Source organism: Pseudopipra pipra, chromosome 2 (assembly GCF_036250125.1).
Source record: "Pseudopipra pipra isolate bDixPip1 chromosome 2, bDixPip1.hap1, whole genome shotgun sequence".
NCBI lineage: Eukaryota > Metazoa > Chordata > Aves > Passeriformes > Pipridae > Pseudopipra > Pseudopipra pipra.
This window is the reverse complement of record NC_087550.1, coordinates 22,797,582-22,814,720: the sequence shown is the minus strand read 5'-3', so window position 1 is coordinate 22,814,720 and position 17,139 is coordinate 22,797,582. Positions and strand designations below refer to the sequence as shown.

Here is a 17,139-nt window from a genome sequence, read left to right as displayed (position 1 = left end):
CCATATAACCTTGGAACCAGTACAGGTTTTGCACACTTCACTTTAAAGGCATTTGCAGAGTCCAAGATTCGGATATTTAACAGAACATCCATCACAACTTCAGTGAGCTGCTTGAACAACCAGAGCCCTGCAGCACAGAAAAGTTCCCCATGGTAAGTGAAAAGCTCTCCTTAGAAAGTGAGAACTTGCAAGGGGCTACTGTAGGACCTCAGCACAGGTCTCAGTGTCATCCAGCCCAGGTAGAAGGCAGGCTCCAGCCTAACTCTCTCCCAAGGACATAGCAAAAATTCTTTTACCAAAACCATTTTGTGAGATAGTGCTACACTTTCCCTCCTATGGTGAGAAGATCAAAAGAAACATGTAACAGTCGAGTTACCATCTCTGTACCACTGTGGTATCCAAGTTTCTTCTCATCTTGTCCTGGGTAATGAGGTATGAGTTATGAGGATAGTATATTAGGATCCATTAAGACACTAACTGTTGGCACAGAAAGTGTAATCTGCTCCAAGATATTCATTAAGGTTTTCATGAAGGTTTTTCATTTTCAGATCACATTCAGAATATGCACAATACTATCCTGAAAGCCGGGAAGTTGTCTTGCTTGGACTTTCAGTGAGTTCCTCAGTTTACTTCATCAGTAACACTGGAGCCCACAAGCCTTAAGAAAGTAGAAGTGTAAAGAAGGGGGATGGGGGAGATCTTTCAGAAACTTAAGAACTGTTATGCCTGAAATGTTTCCCTCAGTTTCCAAGAAGTGCAAACAAAACAAAACAAAAATCTTTTAAATATCTGTGAGAACATAAAAAGTGAACTAACACCACCTCATTGTCAATAAACTTTTCTTAGTTTAAGCTGTAGCAACTCTCTACCCACCAAGAGAGAAAAATCAAAACCACAGTTCGTTTGTGTTCATTCTAAACACCCAGCAACTTCTTTTTTCTCCCCAGAAACTAAGATACATAGATGTTTTTGCTGCAATTCCATGAAACAAATAAGCAAACAAGTTTCATAAGATCACAAAGTTCTCTAACTTGCTCCACAAGTGAGATGGAACACCAAAGTCAGGTTGTCTTACAGATCCCAATTGTTACAGGATTTACCTTCTTCACTATCTGAGGCACTGCTCTTCTCTGGAAGATTTTCATTCTCATTAAGGTCCAAGGACTTTTCTAAAGACCTGCTCCTGACTAGCTTAACAGGTTTTCTTTCTGAAGACGTTAGAGGGCTCTTTATTTGCTTCTCACTTAGGGACTCCTCCACCTGAAACAACCCAGAGGACAAAAAAAAAAAAATCAGTAATCACAGACCGTTAAAAAAAAAATCCCACACCAAACCCCAAAGAGAAAGTTACTTTCAAAGAAGACAGCCATACAAAGGAAGCCACAAGTTCTATCTACTTGATCACCACACAGTTAAGTGCTAATTTCTCCCTTGTTCCTCTACCCCAGACAACCTCCCTTCCTCTTTATTTAAATCTTTCACTAAATCCTGGTAGCAAGGAACAGACTTACTTGTATGTACCGTTGATACCAAGAGCTGCCTTAAATGGGACAGTTTACACCCCATCCAGTCCCCTGGCACCCACCTGCACAGTTTGGTCTGCTTCCCTACATCAACACAAGCATAAATTATATACTATATATAATATAAATTCATTAACCTAACACAGATTTACTTTGTTTTGATCAATTTAGTTTTTTTCCTACCAGTTTAGCAAAGGTCCAACACTCTGGAGGGGAAGCACAATGAAACATAGGCAGGGCCTTCCTCTTTCAGTAAGATTAGATTATCCCAATTGCATCTTTGAAAGGTTCTTATTTTGCAGGACTTCTTTACCCTTTTAAAATACTGTCTAGAGCCATCCTACCTATAAAATGTTACTGTTCAGAAACACAGTGATGGAGTGTCATTTGCCATCTCCAAATCCCCCAGAACATCAGCCACTGAATCAATGATGCAGCTCTTAACCCTAAGCTGTAATAACTGTTGGCTATGCATACGTGCCATTGCACACTTCAAGAAGTAAATCTCCAATGAAACTGTATGGACAAGGTTTGTGTATCTCAAAATTCCACCCAAAAGGCTAATCTGTGAGCTTTCTATCATAGTTTTAATTCTAAAGCTCCCCTCAAAGCCCCTTTTGCCTCCAGTGGAACACCTGGGATCAACAACAGTACAGCCCCCATACACAGCAGTACATGGACCATAGTAAACATGATCAGGCCTCCTCAACTGAGTAGTCCTGATTCATCTGTAATATCATCATCCTGTAAAATTATTCAGCACTGACTCAAGAAAGAAAAAGCATCTGCTGTTTGAACCGTCATCATGTACTTCCTGTATTTCTTGGCTTTTTTCAAAATAAAAACCATTTACTTTTTTTTGTGCAACTAAAGGCCATTGGTAAAAGGTGGGTGGTTGGAAAACAGGCATGAATCTGACTGCAGTATAAGCAGACAAAAAGACTCCTTTCAAGGTCAAAAAAAAAAAGACTGAATCAGAAAAGCAGATCAATTAACAAATGCTGCTATTGAAAGGACCTACCATGCCTACAGTTTTACTCAGTCAAACAACAGGATCTAGGAGAGAACTAATATTTAAATCTCAAAATACTTTACCAATATAGACGGAAGTCAAAAAGGAGCTAGTGGTAATAGAACAGTCTAAAACTTGACACAGATCCAGCACAAATCCAAGGAACTCTCGTAGAGTTTTGATATCAATTAAGGATCTGGTGAACAAGTGAAGCTCCCACTAGCAGCATCACAGCAGCCTACTACGCTATAAGCAGAGCAGGGAAGTCAGGCTCAAGTCAGAAGATAAGAGCAAGAGCTCCAACAAAAAAGCCTTTCATGATGTCAAAGAAGACGACATTCATGCTGAGGCTTTTGGAATAACTGATCAATCTAAACACTGTTTTCTTGGGGTTTTGGGTGTTGGGACATTGGGTTGGTTTGGTGGGGTTTTCTTGACACTAAAGAGTAATGATTTTTAGATCTGTCTCTGGAATAAAGATGTGTAATTTCTTCCCTATGTACATTTATCTCCTGAGCTAGTCCAGTACTGCTAAAACCTGTGCCAAGGTTTTTCTGGTTTTTAGCCTACGAACAGCAAGCTCTGGGACTGGAAGGGCCCACATTACGATGTAGTGAGTGAGAGAAGCAGATGAGCCACAACTGGTGTTCCACACAGACTTTTTTCAATCAACTACAGACAGCCATTAACAACATTTTTGCCAAGATGGGCCAAGTACTACAACCAACTCAGATTTTTCCACTGAAGAGAGCTTTGGGACTTGCTTTGTCTATCAGAGCAGTAAAGGTGAGGTTAAGCCTGTTTCCCTCCAGTCTTTGGAAGGTGATTAACTGTGTTTTGTGTCATCAGTGCAATGGTTTTTGATAAATACATTCTAAGCACTGCCTCCTCCTATTGCTCTTGTGGTTCTACAAAATATGCTGTAATCCCAGTGCTGTGGAGAGAGTGTTGACATTCTTGAGAAATGCCAAGTGACACATATAGCTGAACACAATCATTATGCATTTTAGTTACTCTGAAACAGTAAACTAAACAGTTTAGTTATGTATTTATCAAGATTGCACTTTTACACTATAATTAAAAGACTTTTTAAAGGCAGTTTATTCAAGGGAGAATCCTGGCATTTTTCCTTGCTTACAGACCAAATCCCCAGGCATTCCTCCTTACCAACAAGCCCAATTAGATTTAGCACTCACAGGAGACATTTCTGGGTGTGGCTTCTTTTCCAAATGTAGCAATTATTTTTAAATGGCTTGTTCTTGTGCAAATAAGACTTACAAGTCTAAACCAAGGCTACGTGTGTAGATTTTTAATTATTCTAAAGAGCCAAAATTCCAGCAGCATCCACAGTCCTCTCAGGCTTGCCTTACCTCCAAAAATGTCCTATATTGCTAAGATTTCGATGACGGATACCCATCGTGCAATTAACTAAGCTTTTAACATCTGACAAACACCAGTATAGTTTGCTGGATATGAGTCTCTAGCCATTAACTTCGATTTTGGCAAAACTATTTAAAGCCTACTTAACCTCCAGATCAGTTTTAGGAAGTGACAAAAGCCAGATTTATACAGTAGTAAAAGCTGTTAAAATCATCTCCTTTCTTCCTTCCCCAAATTTTCCAAAGCAAAAACAGCAATTCAGTACCCAACTTTAGTGAAGCTTATAAAAAAAAAAAAATGCTTTAGTAATTCATTTGCTGTTCAAAGATCTTTGGGATATCTAATAACCAAGAGAAAATGTTTTTAACCTTTTAGGACTACAACTACACAGAGGAGTCCCTGCAACTGTGCTAGACACTGTGCTCATCTCAGATATTGCTACTAATGCACCTGCCATTCCAAACAGCCAAATATGTTCACAAATTCATATGACATGAATGAACATGAGTGAAATATTCATGCTGCTTCAGTTCTACTAACCCAAGGAATTACAGTAAAACTCATCTTTATAAGAACAAGTGCGGAGGTTTTCCCCTTCCTTCTGAAACATTTCCACAAATTTCAATAAAAAAGGTGTCATATATTCATAATAGTAGGCTAAGTGACCTTTGAAGGCAAGGAAAACAAAGTATAACTACCCTCTAATAAACCTTATGTACAGGAGAGATATCTTTTTAAATGACAAATACCACAAGTAAGAAAGCACTGGAAGTGAAAAAGGTGTTACTTCCATAAAGCACTTGGATAAAAACACATATGGTCCCTGGGGAGGTGGATAAAAAAAAACCAGGTAATTTTGTTTTTAAAGGAAACAATAAAAACAGACCAGGGCATAAGGCTCAGTGTTCCAGCCAGGTTATGCAGTGAATTAAGTGACAGGACACTGCTGAAACTCACAACAATGTTCTCTTATACAGAATTTCGTTCATTTTCAAATTCAAGAAACATTCTTGAATTCTCAAAGGCTTCTGAAGTTACAAACCCCATGCCTCCTATGCTTACAGATACACAAGTTAAGCATATATGCCTATCAGTTACAAACAGCAGGAAAGGCTGTGTCAGCACTTACTCCTGGCAACATGTGTCTGTTGAGTGACTCTTCTTCTGCTTGAAGTGTGGGTTCACGAACTAAACCAATCATTTTAGGTAGTTTTTCATCCCTTTCTCCAGAATCATCACAAATGCTGGATCTGTCCAAGGCAAAAAGGAAAATATCTTTGGAGATAAGTGCTGAAAAATCTGAGAAAGCTTATGTGTGATTTTTGCATTCAAACTATGGCTGTTAATCTAACATTAAAAACTACCAACTCCTTTTTCCCACATACAGCTCATTAATCTCTCAAGCCATTTTCCTCATCCTAAGCACCTCTCAGAATATTCAGCTTCTGATCATAAGGTTAATAAAACCAAGCACTGGTGAATCACAGAGATAGTGAGTGCTGCGGGGAAAGATGAAACAGAGATAGCTTAGAAGAAATTTGGAAAGAAAATGTATTAACAAAGTGTGATAATTTTTTTCCTGCATCCCTTATTCCAGAGTTGCACAGTTGTGCCTTTTTTACAGGCAACAAACAAACAAACCAAAAAACCCAACCAGAAAATATTTAATAGGACATCTTTTAAAGCTTGCAATGAACTTGAATTTTTCTAAACAAACATAGATAACACAGGATTGCAAAAAGACAAGTTACATTGATCAGTTTTGTAGAATCATATTTATTTGCATAAAGTGCTGTTATTAATTGACACTGGCAGTTCATAACTTAATTCACATTTGTTCAAAACAAAAAATCAGGGCAATTCTTAAAAAAAACACATTGTTATTACAATTATTCCATCGTATTATATTTATTATTATTCTAGTTTTCTAATTCAAGCTGAGGATAACACAATATTCAGCTAACACCACAGATATCAGGAGAGCAAAGCAAAACAAGTGTTTCAGTGTCAAGGGAGGAGGGAAAAAAGTATCTGAAAATCATATATAGCTCCATTTCATTCAGCCCTTCCATACTGCAGAAGGGTAGAGAGGTACTGACTAGACACCATCATGAAAAAAGTCAGTATTTAAGCTGTCCTATGCTGCTATCTGCCCAAGCAGATGCAGAGAGAACAACATCTTCCTACCTCCCTCCTTAGGGGGCCTCCACTGCGCTCCCATTATTTTAGAAAATGAACACTGTTAAGTTTTTATGCATGCTCAGTCTATGCAGGTCAGATTTTTGCATCCTTTTACTACAGGCTTAACTTTTCTGGTAAGGCTACAGCAGTACTTTGGCAAAAGAACTTCTAAGAAAGAAGACAGTGCTTCTCCCCAAGTGTTTCAACAGGCTTTATAGCTTCTCCTTACCGAGACTGCCCGTTGTCCTCAGATGATGAGTGGAAGCTCTCCATCTCCTCACTGTTCAGACCCAGCTCAGAACCATAGCTCTGGTGTACCAGCTGCCAGAATTCCTGCTTGGTTAGCCTCTGAAAGAAAGCAGGCTAGTCAAGAACCACAGTATGGGACAGTAAAGCACAGAAGGTAAAACAGCAACAAGTCTAAATTACGCCACAGCCTTTAACCTCAATTCTGAAAAGCACTGAAAGCATTTAGATATCACATTCCAAGATTGGATTTCAGCATTTTGGGCAACTGTACTCCTGTCTACTCCCTATTCCCAACCGATCACTGTTTAACCAGACGTTAGATTGGCATTTCAAGAAAACACACACTTGTAGCCACTACTTGTTGCTTCGTGTGTTGTCAATAATTTCACAGATACCTTCAAGGTACCTCCCTCTTGATTTTTACTCAATACAGCACAAGATCAGTAACTATTAGACAGCCAAGGACTCCCTCTTTGATCCCAGACAAACTGCTTAATTAATAGATACCTACCTGCCTGTTTCTTGAGGATGCTTAGAGTACTTTACAAATTGCGAGAGGCTTGCGTTTCAGTCACTACAGTGGTGTCCACGTCAGCCAACTGCCCACTTTGCCAAGGTGAGACAGGAGGTCCAAACTTTGGACCACCAGCAGCCTCTTTATGAAAAATAGATGATTTTGTTCAGGATTACCTTGACTCACTACTACCTATCTTCTCTTTCTCTACAGTATCTCTGCCCTGCTCCATGAATTCCCATAGCTACTGGAACATATTTAAAGTTCTCTTAGATGCAAAGTTTGGAAAGTGAAAGCGGTATGAAACATTCATTTATGCAAAGTAAGCAACAAGTTTCAAAGTCCACCTCAACAGTAAAGGGCTACAGGGAGAAGAGAAGAAGAAAAAAAAGAGAGAGAAAGAAATAAAGGAAATAAGGTTTTGGTATTCAACAGAGCTCAGAGAGCAATACTAGCGATCTTAAAAAACAGAGACACCACACTGGAAAATGTGTCTTGGCCACAATTCATATTGATCAAGGGAACAGGACTGTGCTAATGAGGCAGTAACACAAGTACTGCTTACTATTTGCATGAAATCATGACATTAAATACGCATGCATTATTTAAAGGGCTTTTAAATGATCCTCTCCACCTCCCTGTTTCACCTGCACAGTGTTACACTACCCGCAATTTTAGACAGACACGAAGGAGCTGACCCCCGGGCAGGAATGTAAATGCGCGGCCTCACGGTTCTTCCCCCCGCCCGCTGCCCGCGCCTTGTCCCGCACCGACACCAACCTGGCGCTCCCCGCCGGGCAGCGCCGCTCCCGGGACACCCCCGCTCCCGCCGGGAGCCGCCGCCGGGGCCGCCGCGCTCCCACTTCCTGCTGGGCGGCGGCGGCGGGGCCCGGCCGGGGCCGCCCCCGAGCCCGGAGGGGGGCTGGGGCAGCGCCTTCCCCGGCTGCTCCCGCCGGCCCGGGGCGGGACCGGCAGCTCCATCGGGGTCCCGCTGCCCCCGCTGCGGGACCCCCGCGCTGCATCGCAATCTCCCGCCGAACCTCAGGGAAGCGTGCGAGGACCGGGACAATCCCGGCCCAGTTCGGGAGATCAGGAGGGGTTTTTCCCTCGGGTGTTTTCCAGCACAAGAAAGGTTTCGGGCTTTTCAGAAAGCAGCTGGCACAAGCACGCTATTGGCAGAGATCAGTTTCAAGGTATTTAATCCTACCGAGGACAAAGTAAACATTAAAACACAAAACACACAGCCATAAAGCAAGGGTCATAGCAGCTAGTGCCAGCCTCCTTCTGCCACGGGGTTTGCTCTACAGAGCAATGCACTGCTAAAAACACGTGCATCAACGTACAGCTGCCTTACTTTCCACTGTCTTTTGGAGCAATAAATTCATAATCATAAACAACTACCTACAGCTGCTATCATTCAGTGGCCAAAAACAGGTGCAAGCATTACAAAAATATTTCAAAAATATTACAAAAAATATTTCAAAATACGACTGAGGTATCTCTAGATCTCTCTTTTCAATCAGAAATCAAAGGACAGGGGGAAAAGCTACTTTCACTTCCATTGCCCAATACTGCCAGTGCTTTTATTTCCAGTCATAAGAAAATAACTGGGAAATAGTTAATATCACCAATTAAATTCACAGGCACATTCTGCAGCAGTCTAAGGGCAAATCAGACTGCCCTTGTATAGTGAGCTTAATAGGTTGAGGAAAGCAGAGAAGCTTTTCAGCTACGCATTTTAGGAATCTATAAAGCTGTTTCCTGTGGTTTTGTAAAGTCAGTGCTACCAACTTCTGCTTCTAAAACAGCATTCTTGTGCTCTGCCCAATTATTCCTAGCTCAGCTAGATATAATAAGTTCTTAATGGTCATAAGCCAAGACCAAACCAGACTTGCTTTATTTTCTCAGAAAGGATCAGTTCTGAAAGCAAAGGGCATAAATTTTCTGGGTCAGACTTCTGCTTCTGAGAGGATGGTTTAGAGAAGCTCTGAAGCTTGAAAGGCTGAATCTAAACATGAATTACTTTGCCCATTCAAGGTGATGGTCTACGCTGGGTTTTTCCTCAGTTCTCTTTGTGTGCAAACACAAAGGCTACAAGAAGCAGCTGCAAAACTCTTCTGTCTTTTCAGCAAGAGCATAAAACATCAATACTTTGCTTCACAGTCAACAAAGCAGTGTCATGGCACAAGCAATACTACAGAATGCCAATGACAGAAGCAAAGCTGCTGATTTTTACCCCCTATCGACAAGTGCAGAAATAAGAACAAGACATGCCATATAGATTGACTCAAGACACATCCCACCACACACCACACTCCTGCCAGGCAACTCTGCTGCAGAACTCTGTCTGACTGCTTATTTGCAGAACAGGGGAGGAAAACAGCAAATTTGCTCTCTAACTGCCCAAACATGAAGGTCAGAATCAAACCAAGCCCTCTTTAATCTCTAAAAAAAATGCTTGTTGCACACAAAGGTGCAAATAAACCTCTCTTTTTTCACAACCTTCCTGAGAAGCTGCTGGAGAAGGCAGAAGTGTTGTCCTGACAGATGTCTGCCATAAGAAGCCCAACTGATCAGAAATTCTGGTCCCTTCTCACACCTCTAGACTTACCTGCTACAATGTCTCTGGAGACAGGTGCAAATCTCTACCCAGCAAAGCATACAAAGAACAATAGGAAAGTAAATCCAACTCTAAGGAAGAGGACTCATGGGAATCGAGACCGATTAAGTTAAGATCTTGTTCCATTAGAAATAAGGAGTGCTGTGTTTGTTTGGGATTTGAATGACCTGTCTAATTACATTTTAATTTGTTCCTTCTCCCTTAAACTGGAGGGATATTTGACACCCACAAGCTTTAGGAAAATAAAGCAAAGGTATAAATGGCATTGCTCTTACTGTCAATAGCAGCCATAGTAAACTTGTTTTACCAATCTGGAAAGCCTATTGCAAAACAGGATTTTCAGCTGATTTTATAAACCAATGCATTATTGAAAGCTGCAGTGGATATGGAAGCAGCTATCTGTTTTATCAACACTGGTGTCATGTCTCTTCCAGACCTGCATTAATGATTCCTTTTTTTCCATGATGCTGGATCATTTAAAAAACAATGGCAAGGTAAAAGCCTAAGAGACTCACTCTGCACACATTTTGCAACAGGGATGGAGAAAAAAAAAGACAGAATTTTGCTTGAAAGAAAAAAACATATTTACATGGACATTTACAGAATAAAAAGCCTAAGAAAGGACCATCTTAAGAGGAAGATACCCACTGATTCCCAGAAAGGCACCAGATGCACAGTACTGTATTCTGAACAAGGTCTAAAGGAGAAGTTATGAGCTAGAGAATTACAACTCAGCTAAAGGGGACCAGGAGTCCTGTCAGAACAGTGATGCAAAGTTGGAGGAGAGCATCTGGATGGATAAGTTTAGGCACAGAATAGCATCTATCCATTTGATGTTCTTCTTGCACAGTGCAAGCCACTTTCTAGTAGAAAGGCAGACTTAACAAAGGACTACTTGTTCAACCACCTAGGACGTGCAATACTTAAGAGGTACAAGACAGAACGGCCACAAGATGGAGATCTGGGAAAGGGCATGCTGACCCCACCAAGAAGTTCTGCAGGTGGTGAAAGCTTCAGGTGTATCAGGTAAAGCAGACAGGTCGCTCTTCAGAGGCGAGACCTCGTAACAGGAAATCCATGCCCAGGAAGTGTTGAAGAGGCCAGTGACTGAAAATTACCTCAGCATAGACGTGATTTGAAGCAAATACAAATACAATTCCAGTCCCCTGGATCCAAATCCTGGAAATTGGGGATTATTCACCATCAGGTGGCGCAAACCAGCACTGTGACAGCTGCAGTCAGTTATACTTCAGATTACAACAGAATTACTTTATTTCACAATTTAACATTGCATACCATGCCAGGGCCTCAGATCTATGAGATATTTTTCAAATATATGTTGTCCCTGCCATGGGGTAGTGAGGAGAAAGCAGTAAAACTGCTTGGATGTACCAAGGGCTCTCTTTTAGCAGGAGTTCAATAGACAGCTGTCATTGTAGTGGAGTCAGTGGATCCAGCTCTAGCAACTTCAGTTTCTACTTTCAACTCCACAGTGCCCCCCTATAGAGCTTGATCCAGTAAAGAATCAAAGTAGGCTGACAGGTGACTCAAACACATTCTAGCAGAGAATCAGAACTAATTATTACATTGCAGAAGTAGGAGCTCAACCTAACAGAAATCCTGTTTCAGCAATTAGTTCCAAACATACTACATTAAAAAGCCCTACACATACCTCATGGAAATGTTCCATATTACAACTGAGAACCCCAGGCAGAAAACCTCATAGACCTACCTTTTAACATACTTCAGTGAGGATGCAAGCAAGCTAACAGCAAGATTTGATAGAAAGAATAAGGATAGTTCCCAAGCTACTCAAATGCACCGATCCCTAAAAACTGCTGGCTTAATACATCTCATCTTACATGCAGTCCATGCCTCCTGCTTTCTTATCTATCCTTCAGTTAGTGCTCTGAAGTGAAAAGTCATTCCTTATGTGACACTCATTTCAGTGTTACAGAGTCGAAACACACAAGGAAAACTAATACTGAACAGCACAAAGCTTGTTACCTCTGTTCTGGCCCCTTGGGCAGATTTGTGTACCTGAATGTCCATACATTCACCCTCCAGCACCACAAACTAATCAACTGAATAAGGTAATTGCTATTCCTGACACACTGCATAACAGAAGAAAGCAGGGTTACTTCCAGTTGCACATTCCAGTTGTTAAAAGATGACACAGTACATTGTGGCTGGATTCAAGACAAGATAGTTATGATGTTACAGTTAAATAGTATTTGATTTGAGGGAGAAGAGATTAGCAGGAAACATTAGTTTTGCCTTAAATTGCACTTCCTTATTATTTTTAGCTTTTGTTTGACAAAAACTGCCTTTAGTCTGCCCTAAAATTAACATTTAAAAAAAAAAAGGGGGTAGCTACAATCTATAAGCAGTCCAACGGCTTTAATCCTTTGGGGGCCATTGTAGCACAGTTATATGTGGATATTTCAGTGTGCAATTGCAACTGTGTTAAAATATTTAAACAATGAGAGCCATAAACAGGAAGAAATTGGTTTACAAAAATTATCTTTCTTACAGTGATGTTCTGCAAAAGTGTCAGTGCATTTTTAGGAAGAAGATTAGCTTAAGTATCCACAAATTGCAATATAAATCAAACTAACTCACATAGGTTGCCAAAATACACTTTCATGTCATATAGCCTGCCTTTGTTGCATTTATTCAAGGTCAGGGGAGTTGTAATGAGCTGGATGGCAAAGGTTCAGCTAACTTAACTGAGAAGGAGATTTTAGGCCCTTTTCCTTAAAAGTTTTCACTGAGAAAGCCTCTTGCCTTTTGAATCACAAATTAATCATAAAAAATGTAAAGCAAGTGCATACTAATTTAGTAACGTATGCTTGAGCTGGTAGTGAAGAGAAGCATGAAACCTATATGCTCCATCAACAGAGAGTTTAAGTGGCAGTATGAGAAGGAAAGGATGAGAATTTTATTTGGGACATAAAGTACAAGAAACCAAAGGAGAACATCATTAGAATTCTAAGTCAGAAAGGAAAAGCTGTCTTCAAGTCTCTTATCCTCCAAAGACACATATGCCCACATTAGAAAAAGGTACTGACAGGTATAAACTCACCTTATCCAGCAACACATTCTGCCATAAACGGAAGATACTGAGGTAGCTTCTGTCTCTTGCACTGAATGACGTGAAGAAAAACTGGAAAAACAAAGGTGGAAAAAAAAAAAAGCTCACTTGTAGGTACTTTCAAGAACCCCAGAATGCTTCCTTGTATCTTGAATATCGTAAGGTTTTCAGCAACAGCATGCCTCTTTTCACATTCAGCAAATCTGGAGTATATTCCTCACACTCCACACTTTTTATCACTTTCCATAACTAAGAGTCAGACCCCCAATGTCCACACAGTATATAAAGACACTTGCTCTTCCGGGCATCTGACTACCCCTGGCATGAAGGAAGAGCTCTTCCTCAACTAACTACACACCTAAATGTCTCTCACTTCCACATGAGAGGTGAAACAAATCAGAGATGCATATGCCTGTTTCTTACAGGCCACAGCTCTTTCCATCCTTTTGCCACACATTCCTTTTACTAACATTTTCATGTGAGATGATGTGAAATTAAAATAATTAAAATATGAGATCAAATTAGATGCATCATTTGCAGTATTAAAATCTTTCCCATTTGAAAGTTATTTTTTAGTAAAGAGGTCTATCTTCCTTGTTGATGAAAGTTAATATTGGATAAATTGAGAAGGAACGACCAAATATGAGGAATCACAGTTCCTTCACAAAGAACAACTCCGCATTAACTGTGGAAAGCTATTCTCTGCATCCACCCAAGAATTATTATTTTCAAGGCACTTACAGAAGAACTGTGTTGCACGTAAGAAAATTCTGCATCATGCTTTTCAGTTTCTCAAATACACACTCACAGACTTAATTTCCCAGCACATACAGCATGTTCTAGGGTAAATTTCTCCATAACTCAAAACCCATGACACCACAGTCCTTTTATTTTCAGCAGTTTTCTTCCAGGGGCACTTTAAATCCAGTGATTCATATCACTTTTATATTTTTCCAATATCAAGAATGCAAATTCTGATTTCATGCCCTGAACTTATAGTTTTCAAATGGCTTTCCTTTCAATCAGTGAGACAAAGCCTCTTTCTTCCTGGTTACTGCATCAACACTAAGAAGGGATTCTGCAATCAAACTAAAGTTGAATTACTAAGCCAATATGCACAGGGACCAAACCACCAAGTCTGTCCCAATCCCACCAAGTCAGTCCCAATCACACTTGAAATTTGACAGGGAAGTTACTTATGCAAATATGAACTAGAACAAGTGCTCTATCCTAGACATTATAATTTAACAAGAATATATTTTAAAACAACTTTTCACCTTCTCTCCTTTTGTTGCTATTTGTATGGCATTTGGAATGAGCCGAGCAGTCTTCTCCTTTGTCATGAAAGTGATATCCTTCAAGGCAATAGAAATCTAAGCAGAAACAGATTTAATAAGACATATCAAAAAATAACTGTTAAGACTAAAAATTTAAAGTTAAACTACTTGAATGAAAAATTTTAATTCATTAACCTAATTTTTACAGAAAAAGAGGGCCAACATATGACAAATACCAAATTTTGTCCATACTGTTCAAAAGCTACAGACCACAACATGAGAACTTGCAGAGATCATTTATCAATTCCCTTTTGCTGTTCTTAGATGCTGATATTTACATGTGAGACTAAATCAAGTGAGGTTCAATGCTGGAGAGTTCTCAAACACCATGTATTATGTCATGCTTCTGGTCTTACAGGAGAAGATTATGTGTTACATCCCTTGGGTAACTCTCCTTGGTAAGGAGAGGCAAACTGTCACCCAGGAATGTAAAAGATTAGCTTTTGCATAACTCCTAAACTTCCTATGCTAAATGACTGACTGAGCAGGCTTACTTAAGCATTAGGATGTCTCCAATGCTATTCTCATTTTACAGAGCAATGCATCTGCATATCGACTCAGGGATGCAGGCCCTTTCTTCACAGCCCAAAGCCACTAGTATGAGATTGACAGGACCAACTTTGCTTGAGGGACTCTACCCCAACATCCTGATAGCATAGGACAAAGAAAAGGTGGGATTCAAGTGTGCTAAGCGATCTTACTGTGGTCTCCCATCGGAAAATGTTGCTGTGGAAACAGAGCCAGTTTTCAGAGAGGTATAAGCGCCCTTGCAGCAGGATATCCTTCTGGAGTGCACAGGCGTAATCTATGTAGACAGAGCAAGAGCAAGTTACTCACTCACTGCAGCACAGCTGATCCAAACTTCTTAATTAGAATGAGATAGGAATATTACAACATAATAAAAAGCCTTTTCTTTCACTCTTAAGAAGTCTACAAAGGCAGACTTGTACTGGGTTGCATCCAGATCATTGTTCTGGGAACACCCAGAGTTAATGGAATATCTCTGTGTATCAACCCTCTGTGCATTATCCTATGCTTTCAGAGAAGAGGTATCAGGCAAGACCAGGAACATGTGAGAAGTATTAATTAGTAAAACTTCGAAGTGCCTAAACAACAGAATACACAAACGTTTTATAATATAACAGATTATACTGTCAACTCCTACATAACAGTAGTTCATATGTTGTAGTAGGATAATAATTTTCCACTAAACAGATCCTATCACTAGCTAAAACTATCTGCAGAGTGAGACACTAAAGGGCATCTTGAAGCTATCCAGTTTTCAGGCGGGGGATATTTTCAGAAGCTGTCATTTTTATAATACTGCCTCTGACTGAAACATCCCTATTGAGAAACAAGTTTCAGCTAGAAGGTAATTATGCATCATCAGATACCTGCTAATTAAGAACAAGAGCAGAGGATTTCGTTGCACTTTATAAAAATCTCCAAGAGCTTTCACTATTTCAGAGCCTGAAGATTCAAACAAAAGGAATTTTCAGAAGTACTACTGCTAGATAATTAAGACAGACCTCTTCTGGAAGCTCTGACCTAAAGAAGGCTACCTTACGTATAGAAAATACCCAGAATGTAGGTATTCATGCAGGATATTAATGATTTTAACTTTAGAGGTATCAAATGTCTTTGTTATTTTGAAAAGCATTGTATCTGGTATTGTCCGAGCCAGAATTTTGATTTTGTGTACTACAAGATGAACACAATTTTTGTTCAAATATCAAGAGGTTCAGGAGTCCTCAACATCCTAACTTCAAGCTAAGTCTGCATCTACAGAAGCTTTTATTATAGTTTTTAACGTTCCCTTGGGATTTTCCCCTCAAATAATCAAGTGGAAATAAAGTTTCTTGCAACAAGAATGAGACATGTATACAAGCCCTTGGAGACATAACTGTAAACAGAATGACATAAACTTAAATCTAAACCAGTAAGTGCATGTTTAACAAAAAGTCAGATACCAAAACGCTAAGAGAGGAATGCAGCAGGAGTTTGAGGTTAAGGACTTGAGGAAAGCATTACTAAGAAGTTTGCATGGAAAGGATTTAGACCTATAAAGGTCATCACTGGGCAAGTGATGAGCAACCCCATCTGACCTACTTACACAAAAGAAAATATCAAAACAAAAGGGAGAGATTAGCATTTCTCCCTCTAAGTTTTCAGAATCAGTAACTAAATATGCTGATTGTAAACAACAGTTTCAGGCAAATTATAACAGCACTCCTTTAAGCTCTGATTTAGAAAGTCTAAGTAATTCTTTTCATTTTAAGAAAATATTTCCTACAATCTTTGTATACTGTGCTCATTACAGTGGAATAGTTGCTTCTTTTTAACAGCTAAGTTAAGAACAAGAGGAGTTACAATTCTTTTAATGAACAGCAGCAAGTAAGGGCTTCTCTGAGCACTGTAAAGCCTATAATAAGTTTTTCTGCACCAAGCAAAGGAAGAGCTCTTTGCCTGGGGGACGCAAACAGTCATTTCAGAGAAGCACTGTTTTTACAGGGTAAAAAAAATTATATAAAAGTAATGACTTTGCTTCTGATGGAGCAGGTGCTAAATTGTTGAGATTAACCCATTACTAAATCTTTCTCTAAGTCCTAGGCAGTCTGTTCTTTGAAACTGTGCTTCAGAGTTTGCTCCATGGCTTTTTGTATCAATCAAGTATAAGGAGAAACATGAAAACAATACTTTGAGGTAATACCCATTTCTTCTGTTTTACTTTAGGTACTAAAGTATTTTAAAAATTCAGAAGGCATTTCAGAGGATAACTGCCCCCTTCTGAGGCTGGAAAAAGACACAGGGATTTAACTGTTTCAGAGCTGTCACTTGCACACTGGGAGCATACACTGACAGCCTCTCAATATTAATTTCTTTAAAGGTTGCATAAAATGAGAGATTAATTTTAAACAGTCACAATGCCACTTTTGTATAAAACTAACACCCAATTCTTGGACAGGGTATTTGTTAAATACAGTGCAGGCAGGTAATAAAGGAGGGAATAAGGTGCATCACTGTATTTGAAGGAGGTAGGTTACATGTTTACCTTGTATGGATTCTACAATGGACTGAATCAGGGAATTGCAGCTCAAAAGGAATATATCTCTGTGTTGAGACATTATGCACCATAGTTTGATATTCTCTGACATCAGCTTCTTTCCCCTCCTATTCATCTGAAAAAGTCTTTTAAATTACAAACACCCACTGTGCCACTCAGTCCCAC

The 17,139-nt window shown here is 39.7% G+C and overlaps 1 protein-coding gene across 8 annotated transcripts in view; it reads right to left on the bottom strand.

Moving 5' to 3' along the window:
• Window positions 1-17,139, bottom strand: part of GRAMD1C (GRAM domain containing 1C) — a 51,263-nt gene that overhangs the window by 15,496 nt on the left and 18,628 nt on the right. For 7 of the 8 annotated variants that reach the window (XR_010428051.1, XM_064644373.1, XM_064644377.1 and 4 more), the window contains 6 exons: window positions 14,612-14,715; window positions 13,851-13,946; window positions 12,565-12,645; window positions 6,326-6,444; window positions 5,045-5,165; window positions 1,101-1,260 (listed from right to left, as the gene is read on the bottom strand). Coding sequence is in view for 7 of the 8 variants with exons in the window: in XM_064644373.1 (XP_064500443.1) it covers window positions 1,101-1,260; window positions 5,045-5,165; window positions 6,326-6,444; window positions 12,565-12,645; window positions 13,851-13,946; window positions 14,612-14,715 (681 nt within the window). In the remaining variant the exon portion in view is untranslated. Of the gene's footprint in view, window positions 1-1,100; window positions 1,261-5,044; window positions 5,166-6,325; window positions 6,445-7,639; window positions 7,856-12,564; window positions 12,646-13,850; window positions 13,947-14,611; window positions 14,716-17,139 lie in introns of those variants that run through there. The other variant, XM_064644378.1, reaches the window with a different exon arrangement.